This window comes from Mustela lutreola, chromosome 1 (assembly GCF_030435805.1).
Source record: "Mustela lutreola isolate mMusLut2 chromosome 1, mMusLut2.pri, whole genome shotgun sequence".
In the NCBI taxonomy this organism is placed as follows: domain Eukaryota; kingdom Metazoa; phylum Chordata; class Mammalia; order Carnivora; family Mustelidae; genus Mustela; species Mustela lutreola.
Window position 1 is genome coordinate 259,860,528 of NC_081290.1, and position 17,291 is coordinate 259,877,818.

Consider the following 17,291-nt stretch of genomic DNA (forward strand, 5'->3'; position numbering starts at 1 on the left):
TTTGGGTAAGTGGGGTTGAATTCGCTGTAGGAGCAAATCTTGGGACGGGGTCCAGGACTGGGATTCGGGCGCCCCGCTGGAAGCTGGGGAGGGGCAGCGCCTTCCTCCCTCCCTCCGTTCATTCTCCGGAACTGGGAGAAGAGAGGGAGAATTTTATCCCGAACATCTGTTGCTTGACAAAGAACTTCTTGCCCGTCTTCCTAAGAGCCCTCCAGTCCCCAGCCCAGTACGCCTGGGCCCGCCCCTCGCAACCAGATCGCTGGGAGGGGCCGAGGCGAAACCCGAGCCCCGCGCCCACCACCCGGGCTGGCGACGTGGCTCGGCTGCCCCGGCCTCCCCCCAGCAGCCCCGTGGCCAATGGGCGCGTGAGCCGGGCTGCCCGAAGCTTCCCTGCCCGCGGCCCGGGGCGCGCCCCTTCTCTCCGGCGCGGGGCGGGCCCGTCCCCTCCCCCGCTGCCGCCGCCGCCGCCGCCGCCGCGCTGGGAGCCCCCATTCCGAGTCGCCGTCCTCTTCGCTCGCTCGGTGCCTCCCCGCGGGCCGCTCTCCTGCCCTGACGATGGCGCGTGGCGGCCGCGACCGCCTCCTGGGGCTCGCCCTGGGGCTGCTGCTGGCGCTGGCGCTGGCGCCCCGGGCGCTGCGGGCCAAGCCCACCGTGCGCAAGGAGCGCGTGGTGCGGCCCGACTCGGAGCTGGGCGAGCGGCCGCCCGAGGACAACCAGAGCTTCCAGTACGACCACGAGGCCTTCCTGGGCAAAGAAGACTCCAAGACCTTCGACCAGCTCACCTCGGAGGAGAGCAAGGAGAGGCTGGGGTAAGGCCGCGGTCCGGGCCGCGCTGGGGGGGCGTCGCAGGTGCCCGCGGGGACACCCGGGCGGCCGCCACGCGGGACTTGCGCCGCAAAGCGAAAGCGAAATCGGGTGCGCGGTCGGAGGGCGGGGACCGGCGGGCGCGGCCGGCGGGCTCGCGCGGAGTTGCCCGGGGGTGCCGGGACCGCGGCGTGGACACGGCCACCGCGCCCGAGCCGGGGAGGTTTCCCGCGGGGAGGCAAGAACGTGGCAGCGGCCGCGGGAGCCAAGGCGGTCAGGGCCCGCCCCCTACCCTCGGTTGCATCAGAAGGGAGGGCGGAGGGTGTTCAAAAGAGTTTGTGCGCCGTGGCATTTTAGTGACATGAGCTCTTCCCCACCCTCCCAGTTTCCTTCTTCTCCCCCCACCCCGCCATTCCCCGGGGTTTAGGGTTAGTGGCACTGCTAAGAAGGTCTCCAGGATAAACAGAAATGGATAAAAGATTGAGGGGCAGATGAAGGAGAGACTTGATTTCTGGGCGGGGGCAGAGATGTTCTTGCCATCTGGCTAATAGTAGGAATAGCAGAAATATGGGTATAAAGATCCTCTCAAGAGAAGAGGGGCATTAGGGGATAGGGAGTGGGAAGTGAGAGTGGAAACTGGTCCCCCAGTTTATGTTTCCTGCAGTTGTCTGCGGAGGCACCCAGTCCTTTGGCAAGGAGGGCAAAAAGCTGGCGGGTTTGGTGGCAGATTGTGGATTTCACTGGTGAAGGCAGTTGAATCAGGAGCCAAACCTGGAACACAAAACTTTGGTACATTACTGCATTCTCTCTCTCTCTAGGTCCCCTGGGGATACCGTTGGGCTTGTGCAAAGGCACCTGGGAACCCTTCCACTGAGCAATCAGCCCCAAGACCTGGTACCAGGTGGAGGCTAGGCTGCTCTGGTGTGTGTGTTGGGGTGGGGTGGGGGCTCCCGTTAGCCTGGCCTACTGGGCACTAGGCCTCCCGGAACTTGCTTCCTGGGGGTGGAGGATCTTCTTGTCCTGCTACATGAAAAAGAACACAGCCATCCCTGTGCTGCCAGTGCTACCAAAGGCCAATGTGCTTGGTTAAAATAGGAGGCTAAATTATACCTATTGTGTAGGTGCACCAGCTGCCTTCTAAGATAAAAGGATCTTTGAACTTCAAAGTCATCCTCAAACAATCCCCTTTTATTTTGCAGAGAAGTAGTTTCTCTTCTTGTCTGGCACTTAACAATGAGGGCCATTGATGGGTTCGGTCTATTGTATTGCTTTGAAGCACTTGGTAACTGATTTCTTCTGGGACCCTGAGAGGCCGCCATTTGCAGCACTGCCACCAGAGAGCAGGAGGACAGGTTTTGGGATGTGGAGTAGGGAACTCTGTAGTTTGCTGTCCTAACAGCTTCCGGTTTTAGTGCCTTCATCATGACAGGCAAGCCTAGTGGTAAGAACTAGTGTAGGTGGTCCGTCTGCATTTGGTCCCTTTGGGCATACCCCCACGTCACTCATTTAGTCATGCAGCAAACGTTTGAATGGCTGCTGTGTGCCAGGCACCTTGTTAGGTACCAGGCAGATACAAAGTTAAGACCTTGTACGCTAGGCCTCCAAGTCCTTACTGTCAGGAGTAGAGGAGAGAGACACAAGCAGACACTGCGTGTAACTGCTGTGATGGTGCCACGTACAAACCACGGTGACCACAATCGGGAGAAGGAGCCCTTAGGGCTGCAGGTTCCAGACGGGCCTAGGGGCCTGGGGACGCCATCTGATCAGAACCAGCGGGATGGTCCGAGTTTGCTGGGGGTACCAGCAGAGCGAGGCTTTCCTGAAGTGAAAACGACCTGCTCACAAAGGTGTTGAGACCTGTCCTGGGGGTGAGGAGTAGTGGGACAGTAAAGGGACAGGGCAGAGCAGAAAGGGTCTCTGTGAGGTGGAGACTGGACATTACTCTGTACATGATCAAAACGTGAGCATCCTCAAAACTTGTTAGGAACACGAGACCAGCAGCAGGACAGAGAACGTGACCGAGGCATGGATGGAGAAACCAGGGACAGGGCAGTGTCCATGAGGGCCTGAAGCAGGCCCAGCCTGTCCTGAGGGCAGGAGAGGGTGAATCCAGACACAAGTGGGAGGTAGAACTGTGCGTGCTTGCTCTTGGCTTAGCGTGGGGGTGGGGAAGAGGAGGGAACCCAGCCGGTCTGCGGCCTGAACCACCGGATGGGGACTGGACACACCACTCATCTGTCAGGTAAATCTAGGCTAGAGGGGAGGGCTTGGGAGCGGTGGGTGCCGCCTGGGACAGACTGGAACAGGAACAGCCACCTCCCTGTCCCCTGCCCCCACCGAGCTTGGGCTGCTGAGGGGGAGTGTGGCTGGATCCGGGCAATCACTGCCTGATGTTAGATTCTGAAAAGGGGACCTGTCCTAAAGCCACTGGAGACACGTAGGCCGGGGAGCTGCAAAGTGGAGGCCCAGGGGCCACATGCAGTCTCAGACATGCTGCGCGGTCTTGGAGAAAACGTAGAGTACCATCCAAGTGATGTCACATGCAGACCCTGATTCCTAGTTTCTCTTGACACGGTCGACTTTTATTCCCACGTGTTAGGCAGTGTCTGGAGCGGAGATGGCCAGCCTTGCAAGTGGCCGCAGCACATCTCCGGGTATGCCCGAGGCCCTGCCGGGGGTCTCTGCTCGCTCTGTTCCTCGCTGGGTGAGGGGAGACTGACTATAGTCGGGGAGACTGACTATAAATTGAGACTCCGAGGGGCTGTGATTCCCTGGAAGGAAGACTCGAGGCTTTGTCAGTCTTGAGACCTGTTAAAATGGCCGCTGAGGAGGGGACACCCGGAAGCTGTTGGGAGTGCTTACGTTTTCCTGAGTTAAGAGGAGCAGCTCCCTACCCAGACTCAGGTAGACGATGGAGACTTTACACGTATTAATGAATTCATCCCCCATTTCTAATTAATTAAAGAGTAGCTGTCAGTCAGAACTTCAGTTGACAGTAAGAAAGTTTTACCAGTGAGGTGACAGGCTGCAGCACAAAGCAAAGAACCTAATCGCTAATTAGCCTGGGTGACCCCATCCCAGGTGAATGGAGTCAGACTTTTTTAAGCATTAGAAATAGCTTGTGGGTGTCCTTGTAGTTCCCCACAGGGACAGCTTCTTTCTCTTGGGACCCTCGGGCCTAGAGGTGGACACTGGGGAGTTTCCGACCTGAAGTTTGTTCTGGACTCGGGCTTGGGGTACCTCAGTAGAGTTGCACGGGCAGTTGCTGGACTGGGGGCCAGCTGTGGAACAGGTGACGCCACTGGACAGAGGCATCTGTACCCTGAGGACAGGGGTGTGGGCTCCTGCGTGTGCTCAGCTGGTCAAATTTCTTGAATAGTTTCCGTGCCGTGAAGGCTCTTTCACCCCTGACGTCTTAGGCTTTGACTGACAAGGTCTGGTCTCCTTCTGCTTTACGCTTCAAGTTGTTGTTGTTTGTTTTTTTGCACTGGCCCTAGAGCCCGGTTACGCGGTCATAGCACATACTAGCTGTGTGATCTCGGAAAAGTCATCTCATTTCCCTCAGCCTCGGTACCATCACTCTAAAGAGAGAGGGTCAGAATGCACTGGGAGAGGACTGCTAGATTTCATCTTACAGATCAGCTCTGATCACTTGTCCAGCTGCAGGGCACTGTGTTGAGAAGGATTCTGAGGCACATCTGGGTTTATCAGGACAGAGGCCATGGTCCACCCTGGTCGTGTCTGCCATTGGCACTGGGTCGGGAGAGGCGTATTATCTTCAGAAAAGATAAACTTTAAGATACCTCCCAGCACGATCAGATCATTGATTTTACTTCAGTTGTTTATGCATTTTAGATTCTATGGTGTTTGATCTTTTTCTGGATCAGGATCATGTTAAGTCTTGAAAATAGACTTGAGGGTTTGGTGTTGGCTTTTTTTTTTAACTGCAGGAAGATTGTTGATCGGATTGACAGTGATGGGGACAGCTTTGTTACCACTGAGGAGCTGAAAACGTGGATCAAACGAGTGCAGAAAAGATACATCTATGATAACGTTGCCAAAGTCTGGAAGGATTATGATCGGGACAAAGACGATAAGATTTCCTGGGAAGAATACAAACAAGCCACCTATGGTTACTACCTAGGTAAGAGGTGCTGCCCGAGTTTTTTGCACAGCTGGGGCCCTCAGAACAAGCTCCCTACTTGAGCCTGTCCTCTCTGTCGACACATCTGTTGCCTCGGGGAGATGTCACAACCCCCTCAGCAGAACCTCCTTGTGTAGCACCCTCCTCTGCTTAGTAAGAATGTGCAGAGCTGCTTACTCTGACTGAGGCTGTAGGTGGTGAGTCGTGGGAGGCGTCCAGGGCCCAATAATGAGTGACTTAGCCTGGATGGCTTACATGGTTAAGCATCCGAATCTTGACTCGGGTTCAGGCCATCATTTCAGGATCGTGAGATGTGACTTCGGTTGCTGCCCAATCTGAGCTTACGATCTCGGAGGCATAAAGAACAAAGAGAACAGAGTAGAGATGAAGCCTGTCTGTGGGACAGCTTCAAAATGCTGCCTGGTTTCAGATACCAAAGATGGCTGGAGCCCTCAGGGAAGGCTTCCTGGGGGAGGGAGGCCTGAGAGTTGGGCCTTGAAGAATGGATATGTATTTGGAGAGAGACAAGAGGGGAAGGTGGGTCAGCTGGGGAAGCAAAGGGACAGGAGTGTATTCAGCAGTGGACAAGGTTTGGATAGAAGCCATGCTTGTTCGTGGGGAATGATAGAGGGATGTGTGCAGGCACAGTGTGCGGCCCCACTGGGTGCATGGGAGAGAGAGCTAGGAGATAGGTCTGAGGAGAGCCGAAGATGCACACACTCATGGTTAGGTTAAGGGAGATCTTAAGAGCCAGACAGAAACATTTAGACAGAATGTTGTGGGTACTGGGGAGGCTTTGTGTGTTCTAGATTGAACAATGATATGAAAGCAGCGTTCTGCAAAGAAAAGTATGACCATGTGGCCTAAAGCCAGCACTCTTAACCACTTGCTATAATGCCCCCAGTAAACTGCTGGGGCCTGGATTATTGCAGGGGAGGGAATGAAGGGACAGATAAAGGCATTCTGAAATGTTTCAAAGAACGCAGTGGATTTGGGACCTTTTGTCCCGTGTGTACTGTTTGAGCAAGAAGGATGAGTGGTCTGGAAGGAAATGCTTTCCGTAGCAGCCCAGTTCAGACATTTCTGCATACATCCTGCAGGAAACCCCACAGAGTTTCAGGATACTTCAGATCATCACACCTTTAAAAAGATGCTGCCACGCGATGAGAGAAGGTTCAAGGCCGCAGACCTTGATGGTGACCAGACAGCTACTCGGGAGGAGTTCACCGCCTTTCTGCACCCCGAGGAGTTTGAGCATATGAAGGAAATTGTGGTTTTGGTAAGATCATTAAAGAACCTGAGCTGGGAAAAGACCAGAGCTTCATCTGTACTAAAAGCTTGTCCCTCCTTGCAAAGAGAGTGCATTTGTTGGCCGGACGGGAGTTGGAAAAGAACTCTGAAGTGGACTACGTTGGGAATCCTTGTCTACCTGATAGATTAGTCAGGGTCGCCTAGCCGCTGTAACCAACAGCCCCAATCCCAGCCTTGGGAAACAAAGGTTATTTTTGTTTCTACCAAGTCCCATGCAGATGGTCTGAGTCATGTGGGCCTTCTGGGTGCTTCCGCGAGTACTATCAGATACCCAGACACCATACACCCAGACACGCTGCCATCTCGTGACTTCCTGGTCATCCTGGAACAACCAGCCGGGAGACAAAGGAAAAGAAGGGGAATGAAGAGAAGGCAACAGTCTGCTATTACTCTTGTGGCCAAGATTGTCCCTCCCTTTTACCTTCCACGGGCTCCTTCTGGATAGGATGAGGCAGGGAGATACAGTTTAGATGTGTGCCAGGAAAGAGCAGATGGGTTCAGTGATCCACTAGCTAGTCTATGTCCCATTTTTCAGCCTTGCAGGAACTAGAAAAAGACACTGAAAGTGTCTTGTTAAACCACTTGAAAGTGGTTTGTTACTTGAAACTTGAAAGTGATTGTTAAACCACAGGGGGATTTAAAACTGGCTGGAAGGATGCTTCTCTTAGGAGTGGGGCTTGGGAGGGTACGTGTGTCTGACCAAGGCTCGGGGTGGGGTGTGAATGGGCATTCCAGAGTGTCTGGTGGGGTCCCAAACGTCTTCATTTTCCGTGACAGTAAAATAAATGCCATCACCTATTTCTTGAGCAGGTGCCCAGGCCAGTTCTAACTGCTTCGATGCTGGGAAACAAGGGGCTAGGGTTTGTTGTTCCTAATTAGCTCTGGACTATTTTAGTTGCCCAGCTGGTGGATGGAGTCCCCTCTTGCCTCATGCTTCCCTCTCGTGATCACCGTGACACCAAGGACTGGGCAGTGGCTCTCAGCATCATTTCTTTCTATCACCCACCATCCATGTGGCGATAGCTACTTTGCCAGGGGACCGTGAAGATGGGGGAATTGTCTATAAGTGCATTACGTGCCTCTGGACTGGCTCCCTGCTCTCAGGTTGGCTGTTCGCTTCAGCCCAGGATGCATCTGACAAAGGAGAGTCATTTAATTACTCACCCGAGCAATAAACCTAATTAAGAAGTCAAATGCACAAAGTGTAGCACATATATGTCCAAAAGTATAATATACTTTTATGTCTTAATTGCCTATTGTTTCATATTTTTATGACATCCACTTAGTCTTCATCATCCACTCGACCCTGGAATCTACTGTTTGTGATTACCCGGTCCAGTGGTTCTCAAGCTGGGTTCCTCACAGTACCCCAGGGGATGATTTGGCGGGATGGTGGGCATGGTTGGCCTGGCAGGGCTTCTTGATAAAAATCGGAGTCCCTCTGGGCTTTTGCATTTGAAGAGAGTGTTCTGCTCTTAAAGTTGGGGGAAGAAGAAGGACTAACAGAAGCCACTACCTATTTTTCACAGGTAAGAAACTACTGCCCTGGGAGGTAAGGAGGTGAGCCAAAAGTTTCCAAGCACTTTCAGCCATAAAAGCCAGACAGAGAAGGACAGTAGGTAGAATTCTCAGATTTACTTAGAGCATGCCTCCAACTTGCCTTCTCTATTGCCCTTTGCTTCCTAGGAAACCCTGGAGGACATTGACAAGAATGGGGATGGGTTTGTGGATCAAGATGAGTATATTGGTAAGTGTGGCCTGGGGTCTTGCTAGGCCGTCCTCGGACATGCCAAGGGACACCATTACTCCACCCACATCTCAAACTGCTTTCCGTGCACATCTCTTTTAGCAACAGCTGCAAGTCTGAAGTTGTCACTCCTATGCCCTCCCACTGGAGAGGGACTTGTCACACCAGTCCCAGGGTACAGCATCTGGGATGCACTTGGGAGACCTCACCCAGGGGCCAACAGCAGGCCCCATGGCTCCGACAGGTGGCCCCCACTCCCCTGTCTGGTTTTACCTTTGCAAAATGGGCATGGAAATCCCACAGGTTTCCAGTGAGGCCAGAGCAGACTGGGTCAGGGGAAAGACCCCAAAGGCAGACGGTGGGTCCGTGGGGCCTCGAGGCACTGAGCAGGTGGAGCCGGGATGAATGCGACTGTTTACAGGCCCAGGCATCTGCAGGAAGGGCCTTCTCCTTAGAGAGGTGACTCCTTATACAGAGGGCACAGCTGCCCCATGCTTGGTCATCCTGTGCCTCTGGTTTTTGATGCTTTCATTGGGAATACCGCAACCCGCCTTTTGCCCTGGTGGCTTCCATTGAAGCGTCAGGAAGTGGGTTTTTCTGGTACTGGGCACTGCGGGAGTGGGAGTCAAATTCATGCAGCTGGGTCAGAAGCTGCCTTGCTGGTTAGAGCCCTTCCGAGCAGCCGGTAGGCCTCCCAGCATAGAGGACTGGGGCAGGCCAACTGGAACTTTCCATTTCATCCTCACCGCGGTCACGTGGGTGCTCTGGTACAGGGCTCCCTAAAGCAGGTGCCCTCCCCTGGCGACTCTAGTACTCCCAAGTGTTGATAAAGTAAATGCTGGAAAGTCATCTGACGGATGGGATGCATATAATCTTCGTGCCCACTGTTAATAGAGGCAGTTAATTACCTTTTGGCACAAGACCAACGCACACGTTGCCGTTGGTCCCTGGTCCATGGTTGCGTTGCTTGGCCACCCCAGGCCCGAGAATCGTGCCTTCTGTAATGACGAGCAAAGTTTCTTCTAAGCAGAGGTGATCTTTGTGCTCGCTTCGGCAGCACATATACTAAGCAGAGGTGATCTTTGATCGGAAGGCCCGAGCGCTGTCCGCGGGTGTGTGGAACAGACCGTTCGCTCTCGCCGTGGTAATTAAAGCGATCTCGGTGGCACTACCTCCAGAGAATAACATACTGACAGGCCCCTCGTGGGTGCAAGCCGTGGAGCTTTCCCTGTGCCCGGGGTGCGAGCTAGGGACAGCTCAGAGCTGCGGATGCCTCGCCTTGATGGTGGTGATGGAATTAGAAAAGGCTGACGCGTTGAAACAAGCCATGTCACCCTTTTGATTAAAAGTGTGTGCTCTTCCTGGCCCTCCTGAACTCTGCATTGAACCGGTGCAAAGTCAGGGGCAAAACTCTGAGGGGCTCTGCCTGAAAGAAACACTCCATTCTTGACACCGGGGAGGGACGGAGGTGCGGGGCATGGTGCTTGAAAATACAATTCTGAGTGGCTCGCAGGCAGAGGGGAGGCCCGACGTGTGGACTTGCCCAACAAGTGACTTCATTTACGGAGGAGCCTTGTTTTCTGCTGGGAGTGAGCAGAAAACCGGTGGTGATCTGGTGTGGTGGGAAGAGCACCGGGCTTGGGAGTCCTGGCTTCTCCACTTAGTAGCTGTGCGACCCTGTGGGAGTCACGGCATATTGATAAGCCTCAGTTTTCTCATCCAGAAAATGGGAATACACAGCACACATGCATGTGGGACTTGATGAAGCCCAAGGTAGCTAATAAATGTGACAGCCTTGCTCTAAAACAGTCTGCAGTGCCAGGTGTGGCTCTGCCTTGTAGCAGAACCAAGGGTCTTGCCTCTCTTTTTCCTTCATTCACTACGCACTCTCCCTACCACTTGGCATTTCCAAGCTGTGTTTCCATTAAAGAGAAAACTGCGCACAGGGTATCTGTCTTTTCAAAGGAGAGCTAGTGACTTAGCAAGCAATGTACTTAGATTTTTTTTTTTCCTTTCCCAGTCATTTCATAAAATATAATAATTCATCTTAGAGAATTGTTATAAGGATGAAATAAAATGATCTCTGGGGAAGCCCTTTGGAGATGATATAAACAACAGTAGGAATAAATGGTTGAGACCAGGGGTGAGAGCAGAGTGGCTCTGTTCCCATGTAGCCTCGAGCTCATACTAGCTGTGGGTCCTTGGGTTAAGGCTGTGCCTCAGTGTTTTCATCTATAAAATGGGAACAGTAACAGTAGCTACTTTTAGAATTATTATGAAAGTTAAACAACAACAACAAAAAATGTGTAAAGTATTTTATATATACTATCTGGGCCATAGGAAGTGCTTGATGTTGGTCTTTATTACTGTTTTTTCACCCACATAGTGCCAGTTTGGCTTGTAGAGTTTTTTTCACGGAGAGGATCTTCTTAATCTTCATAGAAACTCTGATTTGTAAATCACTACCTCCAAGTTACAGACAAGGCAACTTAAGACTCACTGAATTAAGTAACTTAATCCTGGTCACTGAACTAAGGCATGAGCCAGGATTCATCTTCTGGCCCCTGAGCTCCGTTTTCTCTCTGTTCCATGAGGTGGCCTGCACGGCGGCTAAGTCACTACGTCATTATCCTGCAGACACTGCCCACCAGACATTTGGGTGAGGGGTCCCGATGGGCCCCATCATCTTTCCAAAACCTCAGCAGCTCAGGTTTTCCTTGACTTGCCTTCCCGTTTGTCCTGCTAACCGAGAACCCGCTTCCCTTCCAGCGGATATGTTTTCCCACGAGGAGAACGGCCCCGAGCCAGACTGGGTTCTGTCGGAACGGGAGCAGTTTAATGAGTTCCGGGATCTGAACAAGGACGGGAAGTTGGACAAAGAGGAGATTCGCCACTGGATCCTCCCTCAGGACTACGACCATGCTCAGGCCGAGGCCAGGCACCTGGTGTATGAATCAGACAAAGACAAGGTAGTTCACGTTCTCCTGGAGTCATTCCTTGAAGGGAGACCGTTTACACAAGATGGGTTCTGTTTGCTTCTTTGGTGATAGCATTGGCCCGTGGCCCACGCAGCCGTGTCATTATCGACTTCTCTCATATTTGCCCTACACTGGAGACTTGGGAGATTAAGCCAATACCGTGATAACCCACGGTGAACTCATTAGAGGCCCAAACAGTTCTGGATAGTCCGCTAAGGGCCACAGACTTAATTCCCTCCCCTAAGGATTGCAGAAACCGTCACTTCTTTGGCTGTGGGCTGGGCATGGATTTCAGAGTTGTACCCTGAGTTGTCCGAGGACCGGTTTGTTCATCCTGTCAGTTGGGTCAGCAGACACTTAGCAAACATCTGTAATGTGTCAGGCACAAGGGTGCCCATCCCATGACATCCCAGACATTCCCAAGCAAGCTCGTCCTGCTGGCTCAGACACCCAGCCCTTGAGCATCTTTTGATAAATACCCACATAAATAAATGAGATTTAGAAAGAAGCCCTGCCTCTTCCCAGTTCGATCGCTGTTCCACGTTCTTGGGAGACAGGCAAGTTCCGTAGTCAGGCCATAAAAGGGGAGTGGATCTCTTCTTCAGGGCCTGTTTTGGGAAAGCCAGCACTGCTTGTAGACGTAACCAGATTCTCACCGCGGTCTGGTTTTTGCAGGGTGGTGACGGTGGGTGAAGGGGGTGCCTGGCAGCTTCTCTTAATTATGACATGTGCTATTTTAAATGTTGAGAATCCATGAAATTAGGGGAGTTTCACGCTGAACCGTTCCTCAGAGTTACCAGAACTTCTGTGACAGATCTTTCCTCTCTCTTGCAGGATGAAAAGCTAACTAAAGAGGAGATATTGGAGAACTGGAACATGTTCGTCGGGAGCCAGGCTACCAATTACGGGGAAGATCTCACAAAAAACCACGATGAACTTTGATACCTCCTCCCATGGTGCATACAGCAGACTGTCACAGGCTTTCTCTCATTGTCTTGGAGGGTTTGCTACAGGTGTCTCGCTTACAGCAGTTGGGGACCCCCAAAAAGCAAGTTTCTGACCTCAGATTGGGGTTAAAATGATTGTTCACTCCCTGTTTCCTGGAAAATAGTCATCGCGCTCGTTTCAGTAAGACTTCTCCGCAAACACATTAAAATCTTGGTCAGTCGCGACACTCTATGGGGATAATTGCTAAAACATGATTTGGTAGTTTTTCCGTTAAACATAAATGAAAGAGCAAGAGAATGTGAAAGAGCCCCAGATTCAGAAGTTGGGGGGCTGGGGGACAGGACATGGAGCGACTGCTGTGTATTTTAACTGCACAGTTTTTGGGTCTGCCACTGTTGAACAGCGGGTGAGGGAAACATCTGGTGAAGCTACAGTGGTGTCCCCCCTCTGCAGGCTTATTTCAGAGCACGTCTAATATTCCCGAGTCTTCCTTCTTGACCGTATACTCTGAGCTGTCACTGTAAATGGTATATAAAACCTCTGTGCATTTTTCTGTACAGACCTGCTAATGTGCACAACAAATCCATATCTTTGTGGTGGTTTTTTTTTTGGTTTGTTTGTTTGTTTTTACAATAAGCAGCAATCAAGAAAGATAATGTGAAAAAGAAAGGAAGTTTAGCCGTAGGGAAGAAATGAATGTCAGGCCTTCGAAGAACTCCAGGAAAATGATGAACACTTTATTATACTTGAGAACATTTTCTTGACATGTAAATGAGGTAGGTCTGAGCTTTGAAAAAGTGAACAGTAGTACAATCCGTTTCCTCGCTGATCACCGACAGGAATGAAGCGGTAGGATCCTGGGGAGGCCGGTGTCGTGGAGCCCTGGAACCCACTCCTGCTGGTCCTGGGGAATCTGTGACCCTTGGACGTGCCCTGGGGACTGCTACACCAGGGAATTAGGAAAAGGTGGTGTTCCAAGTCATTGGCTGAACTGGTAGAAAACAGCTCTTAAAGGTTGAAATTTCACCTTATAAATAGTGAACAAAATAAAGGATCCCACTGAGGATTTTCTACTGTGTGCTGTGGTGTTTGACCTCTGACGTACTATTTGTGACATTCTTGTTCATATAGAATTAACAGTGGGATAGGATTATATTCATTAAGATGATAAAGGCTCCGTTTATAATCTGACTACAAAAATGTTTAGATTATGCTCACCTTTACCTATGTAACAAGTGCATAACTTCCTTCTTTCTCTGCTAGTAGGGGCATTTGCCAGTCATTTTAACTGTAAGTCTCTCTTGGACCGGTTTCAAGGCCTACAAGGCCCTACAGGCTCTGGGCCCTTCCTGTATCAGCATCTCCTTACCGCTCTCCCCTCCACCTCCCGTAGCGACGGACTTTCTAGTCTTCCAGCACAGCAAGGTCATTCCCAGCTTGAGCCCTTCGCACTTGCTGTCCCGGAGATCCAAACACCCATCTCCCGCGTCCTCAGGGAACTCGGATGGTGCCTCCACAAGGGGGCCTCCCACGTTCCCATCATCTATGGTGGTCCCATTTGAGTCCCTGTTTGTATTTTGTCTCATTTCCCTGTTCTCTTCTTGGTACACATTTAAGCCACTGTTTCCTAGGGTTGATGTCCAAATTACCACAAAGAGGGAGGCTTACAACAACAGAAACTTAAGTCTTCCCCAGTTCTTGAGGCCAGAGTCTGAAACAAAGGTGTAGGCAAGGCTTAACCCTCTGGGGGGCTCTTGGGAAAGATCCTTTCTTGCTGCTTCCAGATTCTGGTGGCCCCAGCTGTTCACTGGCTGTGGCTCATCACCCCCCTCTCTGCCTCCGTCTCATGGCCTTTTCTTTCTGTCTTCTCTGTGTGACTTACGAGGACACTTGTCATTGGATGTAGGGTCCACCTTGATAATCCAGCATGCTAACCCCCTCATCTCAAGATCCTTCCTTAAATCTGGTTTTCCAAGTTAAGGTCACAGTCACAGGTTCCAGGGGTTAGGAGGTAGGCCTGTCTTTTGGGGGGGCGGGGGGTACCTGCAGCCCACTGTACCGTTTGATGTCTTCTTGTTTGTATACTGTCCATCTTCCCCAAAATGCAATGGGAGAGCAATGGTCTGGTCTGTCTTCTCTACTGCCGTTGTCCAGGACCAAGAGGAGGAGAGCCTAATCTGTAATAGGTGCTCCGTAACTACCCGCTGGACGGATGAGAGGTTGTTAGCTTTCATCAGAGAGAATGTTCTTCCCGGGGGAAAAGTGTGTAAATAATTAAAAAATAGCTCACATTTGCTGAGTGAGAAGTTAAGTAATCTGCCTGACTCCACAATGATTAAATAGCAGAGCTGGGATCAAACCCAGGTGCTCCCAGCCCCAGATCTCCACTGGGTAGCACTAAGCCTTACTGCTCCAACTTTCAGAGCTGATACATATCCCCTTTATTTCTTTGCTCACCCACGGTGTATGATTATATGGTCCGGTAATGAGAATAACTCCTCTTACCCAGAACGAGGCTGACACCTTTTTTTTTCTTTATTTCTTTTTTTTTTTTTTTTTGGTAATGAAAACCTGTCTTTTGGAAAATGAGAAAATAATATCTTGTAACCTAATTAGAAGCATAACACTTGTAAAAGGTGCTAACATTATTTTTACCCCCAAAGGGATTGCTGGTTGATTTATGAAGTTATGCATAGTAAGATGTTAAATATATTTTGAACACTAAATTCTTCCTTTCAAGTCAGTGCACATAAGAAGAGAACCCTCACAGAGACTAGTGCTTCTGGGGATGAATTTAACACTATTTAAAGAACAAAAACCTTAGCTAGGGGACATAACTGTTAACATGGTGATTTGTAAAGCCTTAGATTTCTAATAGGGTCTGACTGTTTCAAGGAAAACATATTTTGTTCCTAGGTAACATTTCAAGTCAGATTATGGACAAATGCTACAAAATTGATCTGTAATGGGAAATACTGTAGTGTCACAAAGCATTATTTATATGCTTAATGTGACTCAAAGCATTAATTGCTAGGAGCCAAAATCTGTCCAAGCAAAACATGAACACCCATTTTGTACCGCCTGTCTCTTACTATAGGTTTTTGAATGAATTCAAGTGTAACAAAAAATCTAGTTAGGAAATCAGCAACACCTGGAGGTTTTCTTCACCTGTGTGGATTGTTGTAGTTGCTTCTTGTTAGCAAAGGCATGAGTCCTGTCTGCTGAGAGGTGCCCAGCAAAAAAAGAGCGACACGGCTACTTGTTAGCCGCCCAGCAAAAATATTTTGTGGAGTTAAGTGGTGGATGGCTGACTGGATGTTTTTAAAAGTCTTTCTAGATTGATTCTGCCACCTTTATAATAAAGTCTGGCTTCCTCCCAAGTATATGCAACTAGGATTTGGCTCTCTCTGGAGTCTTAAAACAAGTTTATAATGCTAGAATTTCCCATTAAAAACCAATGAGCGCTGTAATGTTCACTGCTTTGGCTCACGCTGAAGTATTAAAAACTTGGGCAGGGGAAAGACTGTGTCATCGGTACTTAAACTCCTGCAGTTTACATGAACTTGGAGCTCTTTGCACAGAATCCATCTGCACTCTCAATTCGGGCCAGTTCCACAGTCCGAGGCTGGCTCAATGTACCCTCAAGGTACTCAATGCCTCATACCCCAGGTAGGAGGCATCCCGGCATCCCATGTGTTTTCAGTACCTCTGTCATTTTTCTCATATAAAATAGAAAATAGGGGTGCCTGGGTGGCTCTTTCAGTTAAGTGTCAGACTCAATTTTGGCTCAGATCATGATCTCAGGGTAGTGGGATCGAGCTCCGCGTGGAGCCCCACAGTCAATGGGGAGTCTGCTTAAGGATTCTCTCCCCCTCTTCCTCTGCCTCTGCTCATTCCCCGACTCACGCTCTCTCTCTCAAGTAAATACATAAATCTTAAAAAAAATAAAATAAAATAGAAAACAGTGTGCATCTAGCCACTGAGGCGTGGGAAAGAAAATGAATATAAGGCTTGGTTACTTCCCACCTTGAAGGTGCTTGTGTAGCGAGAACACAAAACATTTCTTTTCTCTTACACTAATAGCCATACCAGCCACTAAGCCAAGTTCTTCCACACATTTCTCCTGGAACCCTCGTCACAACCTATGAGGCTGGTACCCACAGGAAAGAGGGATAAGCTGGGCTGTGCTGTGGGAACAGACAACCCTACCACCTCAGTGGTCTAAAGAGGCTGCTCTAGGCCAGTCGTCCACGGCAGCTGTGGTGTGGGGGCTCAGCGGGGTGAGAGTCAAACACAGGCAAGCCGGTGTGGTCAGGAGTGACAGTGTTGCATGTCAAAGAATGTTCTCCTAGTTAGAAATGGCAGGGCCAGGATACAAATCCACGTCCCCGTCTGATGGGGGACCCCACTCTCTTAATCACCCCACTATGTTGCCCCCAGCTAAAGAGCCTCTTGGTAAATCCACTGCTAATATTCCTACTATTTTAAAAACTGGTGGCTATGCATGGTGTAATTTGAGAATTCAGGACCACTGGGGTAAGATGCAGAGCTGGTAGCATGGAAAGACAGGTCCAGAGGTCTGGCTCGATTGAGTTCCAGCTCTGCTACACAGTTCTGTCATCTCAGTAGGTCACCTTCCTCCTGAAAGGCCTATTCTGACATGTATAATAATAATAATAATAATAATAATAATCCCCAGCTCTCAGAGTAGTCACAAAGATGCATAAAATAAGGCACATGCAGGAACCACAAGGACTGAAAAGTGACACACACAGAAAAGTTTTTCATTTCTGAGCAGGTCACATGGCTGCAGTCAGGCCAGACCTGCAGACACCAGGTGGCCAGTTCGCATTCTCTCCCTGTGTGAAGCTTTCTCAAGACGGATCTACCACCTGAGGGAACTGACTGGATGAAATGACAAAGGACTTGCCCTCAGCACTGTTGTTATCACGGTGACAGCATTCCAAAGCTCTGTGTGGAAGTGGCAACGACTTTCCAGACCAAAAGAGCCTCTACACTTTCAAAAAAAACCACCCAGAGACCCAACTGAAAAACCATCACTCCGGGTCTTGCTTCCAGAGGAGGAAACTGAGGCTCAGAAAGAGTCAGCTTCTGGTTTTCCTTCCTCTGCACTGAGGCACAGGTTAGACTAGAACTCCTTCCTCTACTCCCACTGTTCGCTCAACCACCACATCAGAAAAAGGGCAACAGTAATTCCTACCTTGGAGAAGAGGAAGAGGGATTGATCAAGGCAATGCCTGTAAAGCACATCAGGAAGCCAGGGCACAGCCCACGGGAACCATTTTCATTAGTCTGCCACAGCAGGGGCCTCCCACCGTTCAGAGCAGACAGTGGATGT

General features: G+C 50.4%; 1 protein-coding gene across 1 annotated transcript; it reads left to right on the forward strand.

Annotated features, from left to right (window-relative positions):
• Window positions 1-434: 434 nt before the first annotated feature.
• RCN1 (reticulocalbin 1) lies at window positions 435-13,010 on the forward strand. Its single transcript, XM_059138857.1, has 6 exons — window positions 435-809; window positions 4,755-4,948; window positions 6,049-6,227; window positions 7,946-8,006; window positions 10,776-10,975; window positions 11,819-13,010. The coding sequence occupies exons 1-6, from the start codon at window positions 556-558 to the stop codon at window positions 11,924-11,926; spliced, it is 996 nt and encodes a 331-aa protein (XP_058994840.1). The 5' UTR covers window positions 435-555; the 3' UTR covers window positions 11,927-13,010.
• The last annotated feature ends 4,281 nt before the right edge of the window (window positions 13,011-17,291 follow it).